The 21,458-nt window shown below is 57.2% G+C and overlaps 1 protein-coding gene across 1 annotated transcript in view; it reads left to right on the forward strand.

Annotated features, from left to right (window-relative positions):
• Positions 1 to 21,056, forward strand: part of LOC119110158 (epidermal growth factor receptor) — a 66,905-nt gene extending 45,849 nt beyond the window's left edge. The window contains exons 2-13 of the mRNA XM_037233893.1: positions 8,498 to 8,664; positions 12,074 to 12,242; positions 13,026 to 14,114; positions 14,726 to 14,858; positions 15,120 to 15,396; positions 16,016 to 16,164; positions 16,661 to 16,847; positions 17,300 to 18,230; positions 18,546 to 18,829; positions 19,236 to 19,542; positions 19,871 to 20,074; positions 20,485 to 21,056. Of these exons, the coding sequence (XP_037089788.1) occupies positions 8,498 to 8,664; positions 12,074 to 12,242; positions 13,026 to 14,114; positions 14,726 to 14,858; positions 15,120 to 15,396; positions 16,016 to 16,164; positions 16,661 to 16,847; positions 17,300 to 18,230; positions 18,546 to 18,829; positions 19,236 to 19,542; positions 19,871 to 20,074; positions 20,485 to 21,056 (4,469 nt within the window). The remainder of the gene's footprint in view (positions 1 to 8,497; positions 8,665 to 12,073; positions 12,243 to 13,025; positions 14,115 to 14,725; positions 14,859 to 15,119; positions 15,397 to 16,015; positions 16,165 to 16,660; positions 16,848 to 17,299; positions 18,231 to 18,545; positions 18,830 to 19,235; positions 19,543 to 19,870; positions 20,075 to 20,484) is intronic.
• Positions 21,057 to 21,458: the final 402 nt, after the last annotated feature.

The following is a 21,458-nucleotide window of genomic DNA, read 5'->3' on the forward strand; positions in this document are numbered from 1 at the left end:
AACCCGTGCTGCGGCGGATGAAGTCACCGCCGACGTTTCGTCACACATAGTTTGCGGATGGGAGTTCTCGGCAGCCACACGTCGCTGATGCGCCTGCGGTCGATGTGTGCTTGGGAGGCCAGCTGTGCAGTGCCGTGGACTCGCTTCGCCGACGGCTCCGGTGGCCGCCGCCGTTACTACACCCGCCTGGCTTGCAGTGACGCGCGCGACACGTACTGCGGAAAAGCCATCACTTCATATGTTTGCCGCGTGTGGTAGCGGGAAGCGAGAAGCCTCGGTAACGCCACACTTATAAATTTTTATAGACTGTGCATGTGCTGAACGATTTTAACAGTCACCGCTGGGGTTTGGTCACACATAGTTTGCGGTCGCGAGGTCTCTGTGGCTGCACATTCCTGGTGCGACTGCGGTCAATGTGTGCTTAGGAGGCCAGCTGTGCAATACTGCGAGCTCGCTTCGCAGACGGCTCTGTGGCGACGGCACGGGCTTGCCTCGAAACGACGTCCGCCAAAGACACACTCCGGGAAGCAGGCATGTGCCTGGAACTCTCCCCTTCCCTCCGGAGAGGATTCCAGGATTTGATCTCGGATTCTTTTAACATGGAGCACTATGGTATTCTGGATCCATCCTGGGGATCCGGGCATGTGTCTGTCCGGAGTCCATCGGCTCATATGTTCGCCACAATGGTAGCGAGAGACAAGGGATCCTGATTAGGTCGCGCTCTTCAACTTTCTGCGGATGATGCATGTCCTGACAAATTTGTTGCCGCCGCTGCCCCCGTTCCCCCGGTCTGAAGCGTGAGCGCGCCGGTGACGGTCGTGCCTGACTTGACGCGAGTGGCCGGCAGGCCGGCCCGTGGTGCTACTGCCCCACACCACCCTGCAGTCTTCGGTGCTCCTGCGTGACTCGGTGTTGCAGTCTCCAGCGTTGGGGCGGACCCGCTAAGCGGGCTTGGTTTGGTCAGTCCTCTTTCCTGCGTTGTTCCCACGTGGCGTACTTGAGAGCACCGCATAGATCAGCTTCTCCACCACTGCGTGTTCAGCTGACTCGTGGCTCGGGCTCGACAGGTGGTGTGAGCCGCTTAGATGCTCGTGGCTAACAGCGACACGCGTCTGCTAACGGCCCCGAGCTAAAAGCTGCATTACTGAGGTGATGAAGGCGATGAGTTGAAGACTTGTTTTGTGCGGGAGTTTGTGTTTGTAGGCGCTGGCTCATCGGAACGGCAGTACTTCGCAGCGACGTAGCGAGTAGTTAACTGTGAATGATCCAGAAACATTTTGCAATGTGGCTGCAGAGGATCGGCAGCCTTGATGAAATCACCAGTTCCCCGCATGCTGCATAATCAGGTTGGCTAAGAATCCGCAAGGTTAGGCAATCGCTGACGTAAGAAACATCAAACAATGCATGTGATGGACCTAGGCTCAGACCTATTTGGTCAGTCATTTCTCAGTTTTTTATCATTGCCTTCTTGGGAACCCGGTGCTGTCTCGTGGCGTAAGCAGAATGCGTTTGCAATTTTTAAAAGGAGGCTAAAGTAGCGGTACACCAATTCAGCTTTTCTCATGTTCCTTTTTTGGTTAAGTTTCAGTCACAATTTTGCTAAATGCATCATAACAGTTCATACTATTATGCAATATTATGTTGTTCTTTTCCGAAAACATTTAGCTTCAAAACATCTTAAACAAACAAAGCATCCAACAGAATCGCTGCAAGGAGTGCTAACTACACAAAACATGACGAATTTCGCGATGATGTACAACATGGCTGAGAAGAACAATAGATGGTATTTCTCTGACGTCTGATCTGGCCTGCCGGAACGTAAACCTCCTGACGCAGGCAGACCGGTCCTTTGTGCTGAGCTATTGAGCCGTAGTCCGATTCACGTGTCAGACCGCTGAACAGCATAGATAACCTTATAAGTGCCCAGGTGCTTAACCTACAACCGGATAATGCCGCCGATGCCGCGATAACAGGGGGCGGCACGACAGGCCACTTAGCCCACTGTCCCGCCGTCCGCCTCCTGAAACGAGCCCGAATCGGGCGTGCAACCTAGGCGAAGGCGACGCACTCTGCGCCACAATGCGGCCGGCGCGGAGGACGCGGCCGCTGCCGGCTGACCCAGATCTGCCGGCGCCGGCCGACCGTCGGCGCGGCCCGGTTGACAGTGGCCGCCATCTTGAGCGGTGGCCGCCGGCGGCGGGGACGCCGCGCCGGCCGGCGCGCGCCGCCGCATTGTTTGCCGCCCGGCCTTCGGCGGCTTACCGGCCTGTTTGTGTGTGATCTGGAGGGTCGACAGTGGGACGGGCCGGCGACCGGTCGGCTCGGCGCCGGGCGCGACCGGGGCGGACCCGTCACGGCCGGCGGCGGCACGGCCCGGCGGCGGCAGACGCGGGGAGCTGCCCTGTTTACCGCCGGCTTTTGTGTGCGGAGGGCTATCGTAAAGCGATAAGGTGTTTTGGAGGTAGTGTGTAAAGGCAGGACTACGCTTTTGAGGACAATGGTAAAACAACACGGCTCGTTTTCTCGCGGGGATGTGTGAAACCCGGACCTCGGACCGGAGTTCATCTGCTATTCTTTCGGTGACCGCTGGGATCAAGGGGAAGATTGTCTCCGCTGGCATCGCGAGCCGGTATGAGAAACTCGCCTCGTTCGTCTGTATCGGTGACTCTTGGACCTGCCCCAGTGATTCATCTCGCCGGTCTGTCTCGATGATTCATCTCGCAGGTCTGCCTCATCGACTGGCCTCACTGATCTGTGTTGAAGACTTGCATCGAAGGCCTGTCTCAGTGACTTGCCTCGCTGGTTTACCGTAGTGGAGTAATTCCTCTATAGTTGCCAAGCTGCACTTTGCGACCTCTTGCGCAGTCACGATTGTCTACACTTTCGCTTTAGCACCTACGTAAATATCATCGCATGTTTTCATTATCGCTCCCATTAACCACAGCACTTGACCGAGTCTTGCATCTTGGCTGCTTCGAAATGTGATGGCGAAAGTCAGGTTGTTATAAATGCCCCACATTATCACGCTATTTTCGTTAAGCCATTGCACAAGTGGACCCAATTGTGAAACGGCGACGTGACGGCCGGAAGCCCTAATATCCAGCGTCTTCTGCTGCCTTTCGCTCCGCGCCTGATCCGGAGCCGCGTACCGCACCTGTTCAAAAACCCCCCACTCCAACGGCCGTCGCGTATCCGGCCGCGGGGGCCAGTATCTCGTCCCGGTACACCACTCGCGCCCTTCCGTGGGAAACCGGAAACGTTGCAGCAGATGGCAGGCGCCAGCAGCGGCGAGGAAGTGATTATGCCAATGCTACCCCTGTCTTGGAGAAAATAGCCATTAGACGGGCCGGCAGCCGAGGAGGTGGCGGAAGGAGGAGCAGGGGGGGGGGGGGAGAGGCTCCTCCCCCTTGGTTTCAGGAGGAGCCTCGTTCTCACTGTTTCGCCACCTTATGTCGCTGTCTTGATGAGTGTGGGAAGGTCTTAGCCGTGTGTTGACTTATTGTCTCGTTAAGTGCACAGCATTGTAGTATCTGGACACTAGCAAACACAAATAAAGTGCGAGCTCTTTCAAGCTCATGTTCTGAGTGCCGAGTGGATCCGTCGAAACGTAATACGGAAAAAAATTGTTGAAAGACTCAAATAAGCAAACCAAAATGTCACAAGGCTAAAAGTATTCACTTATAGTTAGGTACCTGGACATTTGCATTTTTAACTTACGTTACTCAGGGCCGCTCTGAAGGTGTAACGTTTGCAACGCTGGACAGCCCAGCCTTGCACGAAAGGTTGAATATCTTCGGACGTTTTGAGGAACAAAATGGCCGTTGTTTTACTGTAATGTGCATGTTAATGTGACGTCAAGCTCCCGTGACCGCGGTAACACGTGGTCACACACAAGCACACGAGTGATAATCGGTTATGTCGAGGCCAGTCAGAGCCACATGAAATGGAACTAAGTAAAGTGCAACGTTGTTGAGTCATGCGAGAATTATTGCTATTATGTGAAATAAGGTGGCCTGGAAGGGCACCATTGTCTTGTCTGAGCGCAACGGTTATGAATACAGCAGTGTTGACTGAGCGTGGGTTTTTGGCATACCCACATGATTTGGGCCTCAGGGTTGATTTTTAAGTTATTTTGAAAGAAGGCACGCACCATTTTCTTGAACCACCACACCTTCATTTGTTAATATGACTGTGACATTTCCCTGTCCAGAATTTCTAACACAATCGCAGATGTTTTCATACAAAAGCTTCCAGAAAAGCATATTAATCACCCTGTGTAACATAACAGTGTTTGAAAAATGTTCAGCACGTGAAAAAGAGCAGGCCTATCTGCGTGGAAATCAGTCTTTAAATCAGTGGCGCGGCTCCCGCTGCGCCGACCAATGCCTGGACCTGTGTCGGGACGCTATCCGCGGCCGATCAGCGGTCGACGGCAGCAGGAGCAGCAGCGGCAGCCGGCGGGGCTCCGGTTAGCCGGAGCCGACCGGCGGGGCTCCGGTTAGCTGGAGCCGACCGGCGGGGCTCCGGTTAGCCGGAGCCGGCCGGCGGGGCTCCGGTTAGCCGGAGTCGGCCGGCGGGGCTCCGGTTAGCCGGAGCCGGCAGGCGGGACTCCTGTTAGCTGGAGCTGGCCGGCGGGGCTCCTGTTAGCTGGAGCCGGCCGGTGGGGCCCTGGTTAGCTGGAGCCGGCCATGGGCTCCGGTTAGCTGGAGCCGGCCGTGGGGCTCCGGTTAGCAGGAGCCGTCCGACTCCGGCCGGCCAACGCTGGGCACGATCTGGCTGGTGGCGGAGGTCGCCGGATGAGACGTCCCCGGTCGGGTGTTGGGCAGACCGGCCGCCGGTCGTTCAACGTTTCCTGGCTGGAAGTGCGAGAGACGGCAAAAAGCCGACTTAGAGTGGACTGACGGAGAGATGAATATAAGTCTGAGTCCGTCGGCCAAGGGCAATTGGTCGACCATGTGATCCACGGGACCGGAGGTGAGACCCGGCATATCTAACGCCTAACATGGCATATCTAACAGCTAACATGTTAACCGTCGGGTTAACATCTAGAACCCACTGTTTCCTGGCAATCTTTGACGATCACGTCGCTGCCTGAGCTGCCCGGCGCAGGTGTGCTGTCGCGTGGCGGGGCCGTGTGAAAGGCAAGCAGCAGACACGCGGAAGTCACGGACCGTCGCGCATATCTTGCTGTCTCATGCCTGCGGTGGAATTCTTGCGCCATCCGGTAGGCTATGTATGTAAACATGCAATATATGCTGGCACTTTCGCTTCCAGAAGCGGATTGCCTTTAATAAGGTTTATGAGCTGGCCCATCGCCAAATGATGTTGATCTAGAAATTGCATCCGCAATCGACATGTTGCATTTCATTGCAGCTCTGCCCTGGGCTGCATGCGTATTTGTGCTATTGCTGGTGATACACCGAACACTACGATATGGTCAAAAACCGTGTAAGTTAAGTCATATGCTAGTATAAAGCTCAAGCCGTTTTGTAACAATGGGCTGAATCATGATTGTATACAGACGAAAATGTAACTTGTATATAGTTTCTCAGTCTTTTAACTCTTAGATAGTTACTCACGGTCTCAGAAGATGCGTGGATTTGGTTGAAACAAGTCAAAGCGAGATTTTCGCCTTGGACTCGTGTTGCGTGCGGGCACAACGTAACGGGCAGTGCAGCCAGCGTTATCCTACGCCTGTGCATGCCCCGCGCTGGGTATGCCGCCGTCCGCTGACAGAGCGAAGCTTTGGCTCCTCTGACTAGCAGTGAATCCCGGCCCTGCCGAAAACAAGGGCGGTGTTGAGCACACATTCACCGAAGAGCGGCGAGCGCAGAGCTCAGTGGAACTACGCTGCCGAGTGATGAGGGCATTAGTGCTTGTCACAGGCGTCCTTTCGAGTTTTGAAAGAGCACGGCATCCAACAGAGGCGGAGAGACGCCGCGGGTGACTGCCAACCGCGCTGCTCAGAGCCCGTGATCCAATGTCCAGCCGGGGTCATTGTTCCAGCGAAGGCCTCAGACGGTCGTCTTGGAGCGCGCCATCACGTCCGGCGCGGCCCTCTGCTGACGGAGGGGTCGGCTGACGGGATGGGTGCCACACGCGGACGACCGACGGCCCCCGCGGGCCGACCTCATGACGTCCCGTCACTGATTCCGGATGGGACCGCCAGCCGTCCGACATCGGCACCTTTCATCGTCAGAATACCCTTCACGCTTGTCCTGGCTGGGTACCTGACAGGCGGTCGGCTGTATGGGACGCGCTGATATTAAGAGTCGGCTTTGTTCGAACACGGAACGGTGTGGCCCTCTGGAACGGAGTGGCGTTGTGCAGACCCATCACCCTCACGGACTCACAAGCAGTAGATGTTTTGACTTGTCACGATGCGTATATGAATGGAGGATGCTACCAAATATGTCCATAAACTGCACGCGAAATATGTGAAATAGTAGCGGAATAGGATGCTACTAAATCTCTACATTGCTTATATTCATCGCATGAAGTCTTGGATTAACGAATTTTATGATTTCGTACCCGTGTCCACTGAATTGCAATTAGAGTATCGAGCTACTCAAGTTTGTGGTCCACCGTCAATCACCTTTGCACCCCGTATGAAGTGAAAGGTGAACTTTAGATACCCGCCCGAGACCGCTTCATTTTTTTACTGAATTCTCCCCGTTGTGGACCAATTATCAGTCTGATGGCTGTGGGACGTTCTGTTAGCCGTAAAACCGGTCGAGGTCGGCGTGGGGTCGACGCTCTGCCGACCGTCTGTGCCGAAGAGATTTGAGGCGCTTGGGACCGGTTAGAGGACCCAGCATCACTCGGCACCGCCGAGTTTTCTCGATAGAGGGGGGGGGGGGGGGGGGTGGGGTTAAGACGCACATTCCGTACCTGGTGCCCTATGCATCCTGGGCAGGTTGCAAACCCAAATTTGCATCGAGCACGGTCGCCGCCATGCCGCGAGAAAATAGCAGGCATTCTCCATGAGAGCGAGTATGATTGATGGCTTGTTCGGCTTGCGCTTTGCATAGCACATGACAATTGACTCGATGCCAGGCCCGCGATCCTTTGAGCGACGGACGGCGCACGCGCATTCAAGACGGGACAGTCGACTGAGGCTACTAGCACCGAGGACTGGGTCATAAACGGACCGCTTTTAGTACTCTCGTCTAAAATATGCGGAGAAACTCCGCCAGAGGCGTATACCATCGAGGTCATTGTCCGTACCTTTACAAGCCAATTTTTATATCCTACTTTCGACACTCAAATCACGATGAAATAAGTTTTGAATGTATGGACGTGTACACGGCAGTGAATTCGCGGCTAGAGAAAAGCACACCGTAACGAGGGATTTGCACATTTGCTCGTGGGCTCGCGGCTTAAATTCCATCGATGTCTTCCAACTCTGACCTCGGCCTTCGTTGCACCACTCTGCCCCGCCGGGCTGCTGCCGGTTTTTGTTTCGTCGCCCGGTGATAACAATGGATCGGCCGGCCAACCGAGCTGACAGCCGTAGCCGAGGCAGATTGGAATGCAGCGTGGACACAAAACAGGTGGGGTAGGGGGGGGGACACCATGAGCTTGGACTGACGCCACCCTGCCCGGTTGGTGCGTGGACAGCTGCTATTGTGACCTCGATAGGGTCACGCAGCACAAACCGGAACAGCTGCATGCTAGTGCGTCTACCCGGCTTGAGTTGGAAGGATCAGCAAGTAACAATAAAGCCAGGCGGTCACTGAGGATAGGTGACGACCCCGCGGACGACGCCCTTTGTCGCCGCGGGGCAGAAAAGTCCGGAACACGCCGGCCTAGCAAATAACTCTGAGAGGCGCACACGGACTGGCGGCCCGGACAAGAATGCGGCTGCTCATGCCCTGTATTCTCCCATACGCTGACCGCACTGTGACGGCCCTTGGTCCTTTTTTCAGCTGCCGGTCTGAGTCGGCCCGCCCACCTTCCACTCCCTGTGATACCATGTCGGAGCCCGTGCATTCCGAGCTGGCCTCGCCTGCCGCGTGCAGATAGTACGCGGTCGGCTGCCATATCGCCAGGATGCTGCCAAATCGGGGCGGCGCGAGCCTTGTGGGCTGCGCGCTCCTGTTTTGTTGCGTGCTGACGCTGGGTCAGGGCCTTGGGAAGCCGTCTGTTGACGTCTTCACTCCTCAAATGCCGCATAAACCAAAAAGTAAGTACCTTCAATTGCACGGTCGTGTTCGACAACATCGTGCGTACGTGAGCGGCAACATCTTGAAAATGCGTTGTTGTTCTGCCTCTAATTAGAAAACAAACGTGCACTGAGCCATCCAGCCGCTGTTGATTATAGCAAAGTATAGGGTGCTGTTTTATGACAGTGATATACAACCGATGTGCATCGCTTCCTACTTGTCTTCCCTCGCAGCATGCACAATGCGCTGATCGGCGCCCGCGCTGGCGCCGCCGCGTCTGTGGCGTCGCCGCACCCCCTGCCCCGCGCCTGACCGGCCCGCCGTGCCCACAGTCTGCATCGGCACGAGCGGACGCATGTCCGTGCCGGGCAACCGCACCACCCACTACCAGAACCTCAGGGACCGCTACACCAACTGCACCTACGTAGACGGCAACCTGGAGCTCACCTGGCTGCAGGACGACCGGCTCGACCTCAGCTTTCTGCAGTATATCCGAGAGGTGGGCTGGCGACGGCGCGCGGGAAGGGCGAGATTCGCCTGCGCGAGCCTGCGCCGGGCGCTGGGCCGCTGCTGGGGTCACGCCGGTGCAGATGACGCGGCTGGTGCAGATGACGCGGCTGGCCCTGCAGAAACGCTCGACTTGTTTTGGGGTAGATCTTCCATTTGGGGTCAACGTTATCCCCTGTATGTTGCAAGTGCAATTGCCCTCTTTTGTGGTGCAACTGATAAGCCTAGCCTCCACTGTGTTATCTCAGAGCTTCGTATTGTCACGCCCCGTATTCTGCATTCTCGTGCCAAATAAATATAAGGTGTTTTCTTGGGGGGGGGGGGCGATATGTCTTTTAAGCTCTTGGTGTATCTCTGACACCGAGCAGCAGCGTGTTATAATCACATAAATTTTCATTGAAAATAGTCATCAGTCCTTATGTGGTAGATAAGCGACAAAGAATGACACAACCTTAGATAAGTTACATTTTGAAAAGTGCGAAGTGAGAATGCAATGGGTCTTTGTTATTACTCAGGTCCAAAGCAAAGCAGGTTGACGTCGTAAGTTAAGAGCTACCCGATGTAATTCAGTGAAGTATGTTGCCATCCTCATAAGTTCAGTCCTATTTCTATTAAGTATATATCCTTGATAGTTACTTTCGAACAGCAGTTGACAATGGTCACTGTTGTCATAAAACATTGTATTTTGACGGATGTAGAAATCAGCTAAACAAACACAGTGGTTGCGTATCTGCCGGCGAGGCAGATAGTGTGAAAACCAAGAGCCCAAAACTTTGCACTAAATCGAACGCTACAACTCGTCAATATTTCACTCGATCGTCCCCGCATCCCAAATGTGCCGCGATGTTTGTGTACATGAACAGGTCGTGTTGCGACAAGCAGTGAAGTGTACCACACCGGGGTTAATAATTGCGAATGTATCCGTACAGAGCGGTCACATTAGCTAAGGCACACAGACGTTCACACGGTCTGCCGAGAGGGGGGGGGGGGAGGCGCCCGACAGCTGCCGCACCGCCGGTCACCGGGGCCACACAGCTGCCTGCTCTGTTCGGCGATCGGCCGGCCCCAGACTGTGAGCGGGACTAATCTGCGTCCCATCAGAACCAGTGATAGTGCAGGGGGGCGGAGGGTGGCCCGTGACGCAGCCGAACAGGCCCCGGTCACCGCTATCAGTGCAGGGGGCGGAGGGTAGCCCGTGACGCAGCCGAACGGGGCCCGATCAACACCATCAGTCGGTGACTGGTCGGATAGGTAAACAACGGCGACGTCTCTCCGGGTGCAGGGGCCTTGGTGCAGTCCGCCACAGATACAGGGGGCTCACACTCGTACATGTGCACACAGCGTAGCTGTGGGATTGCAATGAACCAACTCAAATGATGTTTTGCGGGAAAGAAAGTACATCCAGTAGATCTTGGAAAGCCATGACCCGTTAGATGCTCGTTATTGCAATGCGCGGGCAACAGGACGGGTTGATGCTTTCAATTCGGTATGAATGACACGACGTTAGCCTGAGATATTGGGGTTATCCTTGGCCACATGCGTGTTTTCTGCGTTCATGCAATATTCCCAGGCGATAGGTAATGTGGAGGACATTAAGCCACGATCTGCATGTTTCCGCCCATTTACAAATGGCAACCTGTATGTGCCCAGCATGATAAGGTCTTTGCTCCAAGTGCGTGAAACATTTCTTCCCAAGTGATATCACGTGCAATTTCCGGGAAGATTTACACGCAGATAACAGGACAGAACAAAGACAGCCGTCCGGCGTGCTATTTTTGGGCTGGCCATGCTGACAACGCGAGTGATGTAGCTCCCTCTGCATTGCAGCGAACTGTGACCTATATGTTTAGGTGAAGAGAACATGTCTCCTAGCATTGAATGGCCTACATTGGGTAAAAGAGACTGCGGGCATCGGAAAGAACTTCCGTATTTGAATTACCCCATCAGTGATACGTGTGATCGCGGTTCTTTTGCGTTGATATATCAGCGACTGTTCTAAAACGAACTGTTGTTTTCGTGCCCAGCACAATTCTAATAGGTGCCTGATTTTTTGTTTCCGCAGTTCCAAAAGCGATTCATACGCCCTGCCCACACTGACTATAGGAAAGCAGGGGCTGTGCTATTTTTTTTGTTTTACTTATCTGCGTGGTAGTGCTGGATCATTTTCTGACCTGATGTGTTCGGCTTTCCTGTGATGTATTCTATAAGCAGATTGTAATGTGTAAAAGCACGCCCTCTGTTGTGGGTTGTTACAGTCTTTATAAGAACTCGGAGCGTTGCAAATGAACCGTGCCTGGTATGGATCTCACTCCAAGCAGTAAGCCTCGTTCTTAAGCATCCCTTCCAGACGTAAAAGCTAATTTACCCACAAAAGGAAGCTTGTAACGAGGCGTATAACTTTTATGTCTCGTTTAACTGAAATGTGTTCGGTATCATCACCCCCACGTTTTCTTGGCCCAGCAGACTGTCTGTTTGCACTTGGTGGACTAGCTTCGGACAGAGCACTGCGACCGCAGCTGCAGCTGCAGTCCTACCTAAACACCTAAAAGACCCGCAACGAAGCACACAAGCTTCATACACTAAGCTCGCCGCGAGCCATGCTCTCCAGTGACATCAAGCAGAAGCCTGTAGGTCACTCCCCCTCGCCAGCTCCGCGCAGGCGCCGGCCAGGCCACCGCCGGCGGCCTAATCACACATCTGGCTATCTGGCCCCGCATCGGCATGATGCAGCGACGGACGCCGGCACCGCCTGCACAGCGGGCCGCGGCGGCGCTGCACGCTCGCGCCGCCGGCGGCCGCCGGCGCCGGGTCGGCCGCGCCCGCGCTCAGTGACTTCACAGTTGTCGGCCGCCGCCGGCCGGCCGGCCATTAACCTGTACATTAATTTGTGGGCCGGCGGAGGCGGAGGGCCGGCGCGCGGGCCGGCAGCGCCGGCGACGCTCGGAGGGCCGCGTTCCGAGAACAGACTTCTCCGACGGCTGCCACAGAGACACGCTCTTGCTGTGATGAGGGGGGGGGGGGGGCAGGTGTACTTCATCTGGGGGACTTCGGCGCGGCTTCACGCATTGACAAGCTAATGAGAAGTGGACGAAAACGTCACATTTTCAGCGTGACATTCGTCCATTTTATATGTGCATGACTGTCCACAGTGTATGAACAGAAATAAAAACATGCATGTACTATCCACATAAGCAGTGCACCAGTTGCTAAGACACAGAACATATCATCGCTTATCTGTATTCAGTCGTGCAGACATCCTGGGACTCGACGCCTGTCAGACGCCGCCGTACCCGAGTCCCTGCCCCGACAAGTGACTGGTCCCCTGCCGTGTGAAGCCCTGCCTAACCGGTCCCATGTGGACGTGCCCCGACGTGGGACTGATCACTGCCACGTGACCCCAGGTGACCGGATACGTCCTCATCTCCTACGTGGACGTGCAGCGGCTGGTGCTGCCCTCGCTGCAGATCATCCGCGGGCGGACAGTCTTCAAGCTGAACGTGCGTGACGAGGAGTTCTCCCTCATGGTGACCATGTCCAAGATGCTCAGCCTGGAAATGCCGGCCCTCAGGGGTGAGTTTTCTGGTTCGACGAAACAGGAGCCAAGCGCCGGACAAATCGAGTCTCCACGTGTATGTGTGTGGGAGGGATGCTAGTGCGTTGGTGAATTCGGCATTGGCAATGGTCTTCATCTGCGCTCTCAAAGAGCCGTTCGAAAGGAGTGGATCCGAACGCGTTGCAAACGTCTCCGGTCTTCGTGAGGTCGGACGGATACCAGACCACCCCAGGAAGGGCAGCTGATGATCGTCAGATGTGCTGCGTGGCCGCTAAAAACGGCCGGCGCCCCAGCCGTGGTAGTGTGCCGTATTCCGTGCCCAGAGGAAAGGCTCCAGGCTCGGCACATGGCTGTTTTCACTGGCATGGTTCCAGCCGAGCCGCAACGGGATAGTGTCCACGCTGCGGTGGGACCATTCGTTGACGGACGTATCACTGGATGCTATTTCTACAATTATCGATCAGTCGACATTTGTTGGCGCTGAGTAGCTCAACGTTCGCTGCCATTATTGGCTGACATTGGTACATTGGTTCTCTGATCATGGGGTCATGGGGTGACATTCTTTTTTGCCGTTCCTCGGAGCACCAGAACTCCTGACAGGCTGCTACTGACGGTGACCAGCCCTTGGATGATGTGTGTTATGCGCTGTTTTCCACCGTCGCAGTGACACCGAATGCGTATACGGTTCAATTTCGTCGCCCTCACCACGTCTGTTCGAACTGTCCTGACCTCTGATCTTGAGTTGCGTCAGCTGTAAACCGGCGAGGGCCGCTGTCTGATGGGCCATTTGCTCTCTTCAGACGTACTGGCCGGCAGCGTGGGCATCTTCAACAACTACAACCTCTGCCACATTAAATCGATCAACTGGGACGAGATCCTGACCGGGCCGGGCGCGATCGACGTATACGTGTACAACTTCACGGAACGCGAGCGGAATTGCTCGAGCTGCCACGAGTCCTGCCCGGCCGAGGGCGGCTGCTGGGGGCCCGGCGCCGACAACTGTCAGCGGCTCAGCAAGATCAACTGCTCGCCTCAGTGCCACGGCGGCCGCTGCTTCGGTCCGGAGCCGCGCCAGTGCTGCCACCTCTTCTGCGCTGGCGGCTGCACGGGTCCCACCCAGTCTGACTGCCTCGCATGTCGGAACTTCTACGACAACGGCGTCTGCAAGCAGGAGTGTCCGTCCATGATGCGCTACAACTCCATCACGTATTCGTGGGAGCCGAACCCGGACGGCAAGTTCGCGTACGGTGCCACGTGCGTGCGCGAGTGTCCCGAACACTTGCTCAAGGACAGCAGCGCGTGCGTGCGCGCCTGTCCGCCCAACAAGAAGGCTGTCAAGGGCGAGTGTGTTCCCTGCAACGGACCCTGCCCCAAGGTGTGCGAGATCGGCAAGGACGGGATTATCCACGCCGGCAACATCGACCACTTCAAGAACTGCACCATCCTGCAGGGCTCGCTGCGGGTGATGCAGCACTCGTTCGACGGCTACCAGGAGATCTACAACAACTACTCTTTCGGGCCGCACTACGGCAAGATGCACCCGCGCCGCCTGGAGGTGCTGAGCACGGTCCGCGAGATCACCGGCTACGTGCAGATCGACGCGTACCACCCCGAGTTCCGCGATCTGAGCTTCCTGCGCGGCCTGGAGATCATCGGCGGCCGTTTCAAGTACGAGTATTTCACGGCGCTTTACGTGATCAAGACGTCGCTCGAGTCGCTTGGACTGAACGCCTTCCAGAAGGTGCGCTCGGGCGGCGTGCTGATCGCCGAGAACAAGCGGCTCTGCTTCGCCGACGGCATCAACTGGCAGGCGTTCATCTCACACGACAAGAAGTCGCAGTCCTCCTACGACGTCATGGTCGGGACGAACAGGAACGCCAGCGACTGCGGTGAGTCAACGCGAGCTCAGCCGACCTGCGCCCCTGCTCGAGGGGTTGCCCCAAAGGGCAGCGGACGAGATGAGACACTGGTGCGAGCTGCACGCGCCAAACTTGTATGCACAGGCGCCGAACGGAGCTTGCTGTCGCTTATACGTGCGTTTATCATTCTGAGTAGACATTGCATGACGTACAAATGCACACACTGTCCGACACTGAGAACTCAAGCACGATAAACACCCCGGCTTCTTGGAAGATCTGTCATCGCCCTGCATGCTGAATAGAGTGATGAGCAACGGTAGACATTCCTCGTCCGTGTTGTGCTTATACATGCCAGAGTTGCAAGATGGAATTTCGGTATGGCATGTGTGTAAACTAGCGACCAGATCGGGACGACGTTTCGTGTCTGTGTCTGTCTGCACCTGTGTACTCCGACGACTCCCGTGCGGTGTTTCGTGTCTGTGCCTGTGTCTGTGTCTATACCCATGTACCCTGACGACTCCCGTGCGATGTTTCACGTCTGTCTTCGTGTCTGCACCGGCGTACCCGGCGGCTCCTGTGCGGTGTTTTGCCTCCGCGCTATGATCGCCTGGCCCGCCCCGACCATCTGCCTCCGTCCGCAGCGGCCCATGGCCTCGTCTGTCACGAGCAGTGCACCGAGGACGGCTGCTGGGCGGCTGATGCCTCCAGCTGCCTGCGCTGTCGCCACTTTCGCGTCGGCGACCGCTGCGTGGAGAAGTGTGACCAGTCACTGGGGTGAGAGTCACGCGCGCACGGGCCCTCGTGCCGACCTGCGTGGCGAGCTGTCGGCACCGGATCACCCGCAGCCCGACGCCCGTCCCAGAGTATCTCTGGTGACGGATGTGAAATCGTGTGATTTTTGGCGTGCTTCCTTGACGGGGGAGCTATCTCCTACCTTGCGGTCTCTGCCAGTGTGGCCCACCTTCCAAGCGCGAGCTCAATCCGAAGTGCCTTGCCGTCGCACTCCGAGGCCCTGACCGCGCTCGCCGCCCTCAGGATGTACCAGCGCTCGGAGGACACGTGCGACATCTGTCACAAGGAGTGCGACGGCCCGTGCACCGGCCACGGGCCCGGCCAGTGCGTGCGCTGCAAGCACGTGCGCGACGGCCCGTACTGCGTGGCGCAGTGTCCGGCGACCAAGTACGACGCGGCGGGCGAGTGCCTGCCGTGTCACGCCAACTGCGTGAGCGGCTGCTCGGGCCCGGCCAACACGGTCGGCGAAGGCGGCTGCTTCAGCTGCGAGGGGGCTGTTCTGGCCAGCGACGGCTCAGTGGTGAGTCTCGCCGACTCTCGGACCAGCTGCAGCTGGTGGGAAAGCAGAGGAAGGGGGGGGGGGGGGGGCATTCATCGATCTTGAGCTGGTGCGGGTGATTTGCGACGTGTGTTGCCTGCCAGGCGTACGTCTTCCCAGCAAAATTCATGATTCGATCTCGCTTGACACCTCATCTCGTATGCTGCACGGCGCGTCAGACGGGGCTGCTGTCGTAAATAGCAGTCATTATTCAGCACCTCCGCTCCCACCAAAGTACACAATCGTACTACATCTTCGTGTGAAACTCCTCGACCGTGCTGTAAGCGCAGGCCAACGGGAACGACAGACCTCTCGCATCTGCTCGTGACTTGTCGATCGCTGGAGGTCCCGCATTCCGCCGCGCCACGGCGAGACGTTCGCCAGCTGTCGGCGGCTCGGCCAGCTGCACGGCCGGCGCTGGCAGGTGTGCCTCGGCGCTCCCACCGACGCGCGCCGGCTCTGGCTCTGAGCGATGGCGCAAGCCACGGCCGCTCAGATCGTCCCCGCAGCTGACGCTCCGAGACATCACGTGACCTTCTCTCGGAGACACTCGGAGACATCACGTGACGTGACGTGACATCGCGCCGCCTTCTCGCCCCAGGACCGGTGCCTGAACGTGAACGAGACGTGTCCGATGGGAACCTACTTCGAGTTCGTCGGCTGGCAAAAGCAGGGTCCGCTGCGTGCCCTGGCTGGGAAGAGTATCTGCCGCGGCTGTCATCCACGCTGCAAAAACTGCACCGGCTTCGGGTGAGTGGTCTCGGGATCTCACCTTGCTGGAAATGTCTAGGTTCTGACAGACTACAGCTGCCAGATTTACAGTGGCGATTAGCCTACGCAATACTGCTTGTTGCTTTCGATCCGATCTATCCATCTACACATCATCTTTATGCGCACATCCAGGCAGCTTCCTTACACAAGCTAAGTGGTTTGAATTTTCACCAGATCACTCCAACCCAAACCGAATGGTCTCTTAAACGTCATGTGTCTTTCTGGTTTTGCAGCCTGGGCATTTCTTAATTATTGTGTCAACATAACACGTCGCACACAACATCGCTAAGACTAAAAATAGCGTCACCCTTTAACGTACATATCTGCTCGAGTTGTGCAGCTACCAAATGTCACTGTGCAATCAACGCGGTACAGTTAATGTTCTTATACTCATGCTGAGTTGAACGCTCGTAGTCATTCAGTATGATCTTCGGCGTCGATCTGTTCTGACGGACGCGCGTCGTCTCGTCCACAGGTTCCACGTGAACGTCTGCCACGAGTGCGTGCGCTACCGCAACGGCGAGCAGTGCGAGGACGCGTGCGAGGACGACTTCTTCGCCGACGAGGAGCGCCACCAGTGTCTGCGTTGTGCCAGCGAGTGTCGCGGCTGCTACGGACCCGGCCAGCGCTGCAAGGCCTGCAGGAACTACCGCATCTATCTGGTCAGTGTGTGGGCGAGCGTTGCACGTCGTGCGGCGCTTGGGGCGTAGGGCGTTCTGAGGCTCGTCATGACTAGGGAATGTGTGTGGCAATTAGTTTCGTGACCACAGTGTTCTCCTCTTCTGATTTGGGGCCTGCTTTCGTCCCGGGCTGGAGTTAGGCAACGTTCATCATATCAGATTTAAGGGGAGTTAGAGAAAAAGCAGATCAACATCGCTGTTTCTTTTTTGGCGGTGTTGGTTTTCTGTCACCACGTAAATAGTGCCTCCGGCGTTACGCCGATTCTCAGGGCTGTCTTGCACGTAAAAGGGAGGCGTTGGTACATTCTAACATATCTCTGATCATTCATGCATTCGTTTACATTTCTTTTAAGCAATGCTTCCAATGACAAAGCTCCAGGGAGTGCTGGAGCTTCAGACCATCGCCGCAGCTGCTGACCGTGCCTCCTCCGCAGGACGCTGCTGATGGCTCAACCAACAGCTCTGCCTTCAACTGCACGGCCCACTGTCCGGACTCGCACCCGCACAAGATCTTCCCGGAGGATGGCGATGACCCGTACTGCTCGAGCGAGACGGATGCGCTGCCACTGCACGGCTCGGGAGACAGCGTCACCATCATCGCGTCCTCAGTGGTTGTCACGCTTGTCGTCCTGCTGGCGCTCGCTACCGGCGTGATCTGCAAGTGCCGCAGCGACAAGAAGAAGGAGGACATGCTGAAGATGACGATGATTATGAGCAAAGAGGGTCTCAACGAGCCGCTCAAAGTGACTAACGTCAAGCCGAACTTGGCCAAGCTGCGTATCGTCAAGGAGATCGAGCTGCGCAAGGGCGGCATCCTCGGCTTCGGCGCGTTTGGCACCGTCTACAAGGGTGTCTGGGTGCCGGAGGAGGAGCACGTGAAGATCCCAGTAGCCATCAAGGTCCTGCGCGAGGGCACTGGCGCCGACACCAACAAGGAGATCTTGGAGGAGGCGTACATCATGGCGTCGCTGGACCACCCGAACCTGCTGCCGCTGCTGGCTGTCTGCATGACATCGCAGATGATGCTGGTGACGCAGCTGATGCCGCTCGGCTGCCTGCTCGACTACGTGCGCAATAACCGCAGCAAGATCGGCAGCAAGCCGCTGCTGAACTGGTGCACGCAGATCGCGCGCGGCATGGCTTACCTGGAGGAGCGGCGGCTGGTGCACCGCGATCTGGCTGCGCGCAACGTGCTCGTGCAGACTCCCAACTCGGTCAAGATCACCGACTTCGGGCTGGCCAAGCTGCTCGACATCAACGAGGAGGAGTACAAGGCGGCCGGCGGCAAGATGCCCATCAAGTGGCTGGCGCTCGAGTGCATCCAGCACCGCATCTTCAACCACAAGAGCGACGTCTGGGCGTTCGGTGAGTCGTGAAGCGGCGAGCGCTGCGAAGCATCGTTTGTAAAGTGATGCGTGACTTACAAGCGGCATTAGGTTTTGTAGCGGCCATCTTGTATTTCTTAGCTGGTCGTAAAAGGTGTTACTGACGTGGTGTTCGGGCATTTTTGTTCAGAACCGTCGCTGAAAATTGCGACTTAAGGTATCCGCCTCTCAATTGTATTTTTTAGCATTTGGAGGCGTATGCATTTGCAAAAATAGATACAATTATTTCCGGATGCGATGGTGTACACAGCCACGAGTCCGTGACGATCGACTGACGCGTCCGTCTGCCCGCCAGGTGTGACGGTGTGGGAGCTGCTGACGTATGGCGGCCGGCCATACGAGAACGTGCCGGCCAAGGACGTGCCCGACCTGCTGGAGAAGGGCGAGCGGCTGCCACAGCCCGGCTGCTGCTCCATCGAGATCTACATGATCATGATCAAGTGCTGGATGCTGGACGCCGACTCGCGTCCCACGTTCCGCGAGCTGTCTGAAGAGTTTGCCAAAATGTCGCGCGACCCCGGTCGCTACCTGGTCATCCCCGGCGACCGGCTGATGCGTCTGCCTTCCTACACACAGCAGGTGAGTGTTCGGACGAAAGGGGTCCGCCCGGCCTTGGCTCCCGCTCTGGCTCTGCAGAGTGGTAACTACGATGCATACTGCGAATTCTTGAAGTTTGCATTCATCCACCTCACGTCCTTAAGGAACTGTGTCACGTGTTTATCGAGTTGTTGGTTCGAGGTACCTGATTCGAAGATTAGTAATGGAAGAGCGGAGTGATACCGGTTAGAGGCGCGTGTGAACGATCCCAAATACCAGCCCTTGCTTCCACCAAGACTGGTATTACAACGTCACGGAATCTGACGCAGACAACTATCCTAAAGCCATGAAAGTGTGCGACGCAGCACTCATGACCAGCACCAACAGCACCGCCACAGCTACTCGCTCCGCTGACGCCCCCCCCCCCCCCCCCCCCCTCGCCCGGCAGGACGAGCGGGAGCTGATGCGCAGCCTGGCCGCCTCGGCGCTGGACGGACCGACCGACGTGCTGGTGAACGCCGGCGAGTACCTGAACCCGCAGGGCCACACGGGCTTCAGCACGGCGGCGCCATCGCTGCGCTCCGGCTACCCGGCGTCGTCGCTGGCCACGCTGCAGGACGAGGTGGACGAGTGGCCGCGGCCCGGCTCGCCGGCCACGTGCGCCGGCCGCCAGCCGCGCTGCTCGGCCGACGGCAGCGGCAAAGGACGCACTGACTCTGTGTCCTCCAGCCCCGGGGACTGCCTGCACTCCGCCGGTGAGTCAGTGCGCCGGCCCGGGGGAGCGACGCCGAGCGTGAGCGTCGGAGCGACGCGGAACACCACTCGCGAACCAGGGATTCAACGTGGCAGAGGCTGGCGACGTAGTAAGGGTCTTAATTTCTAAATCGGGCGCACTCTTTAATACCTTAACTTCAAGCTGTTTGTGGAGAACGGCAGAGCGTGCTTGAACCAATGGGCTCCGTATTTGGGAACCGCAGCTAAAATCACCGACTCATGCGCTAATAAGCAAGCTACCAATCCACAACTCTTGCCCTGTAAGCTCTCACCCGTATCTAACTTTCATCTACGTTTTTCTTTCCGCAGACGGCGATCTGGGCGATAACGACTGTTTCGAGCCGGCGACAGGCTACTCCTCGCTGCCGGTCGCCGGCGCGGGTACCTCCCACCAGGCCATCGTGGCGGGGCTAAAGCTGCACCTGCCGCTCGACGAGGACGACTACCTGATGCCCTCCAACGGACAGTGCTCGTCCGGAGGGTACATGGATCTGGCGGCAGGATACCAGCCAGGTAGGTTTGCGTTCGCGGTCGCCGGACCGTGAGGAGGGAGCTCGTCCGGTCCGGAACTTTTTGTGAAAGTGTGGTATGAGACTTTGATTGTGAGTCTAGGTGGTTTTGTCTGAAACGGTGTGCAGTATATGTATCGTGAAGGTGTTACAAGGAAGCACATGGCACTTGCATTGTGTTAAACTTGGCAGAATGTTGCTACATGGCGTTATGCTTCTTTCAGTTAAATTATCAGATAAAATGAAGCTCCGTGCAGGTGGCGACTGTAGTTTTTAAGACGGTACCCACGATATGCGTGAGGAGCACTGCAGCCGTCTTTTTGTGATTTCCGAGTCCATGCTGATATCCTGAGTTTATGTGTTGGTATTTCAAGCTGGTGCAACCTGCAACATGAGGCCGGTGTTGTTTTCCAGGCGAGTCTTCGCGGGCCCCCACCGCGCACCAGCACCCGTTCATGGTCAGCATGGACAACCCTGAGTACCACATGGTGGCGAGTCGAGGTCTGCTGCACGGCTCGCTGGCCGGCGGCCCTCGTCACGGCTACGGCGCCGACTACGGCTACGGTCCGCTCTCAGAGACCGGGTACGCGGCCGGCGGCGCGGCCGGCCCGTTCGGCGGCTCGCCGCCGGCCAGCGGAGCCTACCCGAGCTGCGCGCACCCGGGCGCGCCCTTCGCGAGCAGCGCGCCACCTAGCGGGGCGTACCCGGCGCCCGCGCACGCCGCCGGGACGTTCGTGAACAGCGCGCCGCCCAGTGTGGCCTACCCGGCCGTCGGGCCGTCGCATCCCGGCGGCCCGTTCGCCGCGAACTGCTACGGCGCGTCGTCGCCGAACTCTGTGGGCGTGCCCGTGGCGGAGGGCGTGGCCCGGTGGGCGGGACGTCGCACACCCGCTGACGAGGCGCCCTACGAGTACTACGGCGCCATGGAGCGGGAGCCGGACGCCGCCGGGGCGGCCGACGCCTGCCCTAGCGAGACGACCGTGTGAGCCGGCAGGCGGCGCTGCCGCCGCCGCCGCCGCCGCCAGCGCTGTGGTGGCGCCACAGTCGCGCCTTCTCCCCTGTGCCAAGTCACGGCGGCTGGCCGTTTGTGCCGCCCGCCGGCGCGCCGCTGTTAACGGAAGTGCGCAACATTGTTAGCTCCATTTGTGGTTGGTGTGCGACCTAAGGCGACTTGACATGTTGGATTATGTTGTTAATGCTTGAATTGACGTGCCTTCCTCCGCTATGCATGCGTGTCCGTGTGCCACTGTAGATGTTGCAGTGAAATGTGATATTGGACCGATGTGGACTGGGCTTATCTGATCTGGAAGCGCAGGGTGAAGTGGGTGGGGTGGGAGGGAGGGCTGGGTCCGTTTTATACAAATGTAGGAGAAATGTGCCTTGTCAAT

This window comes from Pollicipes pollicipes, unplaced genomic scaffold (genome assembly GCF_011947565.3).
Source record: "Pollicipes pollicipes isolate AB1234 unplaced genomic scaffold, Ppol_2.1 Scaffold_7231;HRSCAF=8579_pilon_pilon_pilon, whole genome shotgun sequence".
NCBI lineage: Eukaryota > Metazoa > Arthropoda > Thecostraca > Pollicipedomorpha > Pollicipedidae > Pollicipes > Pollicipes pollicipes.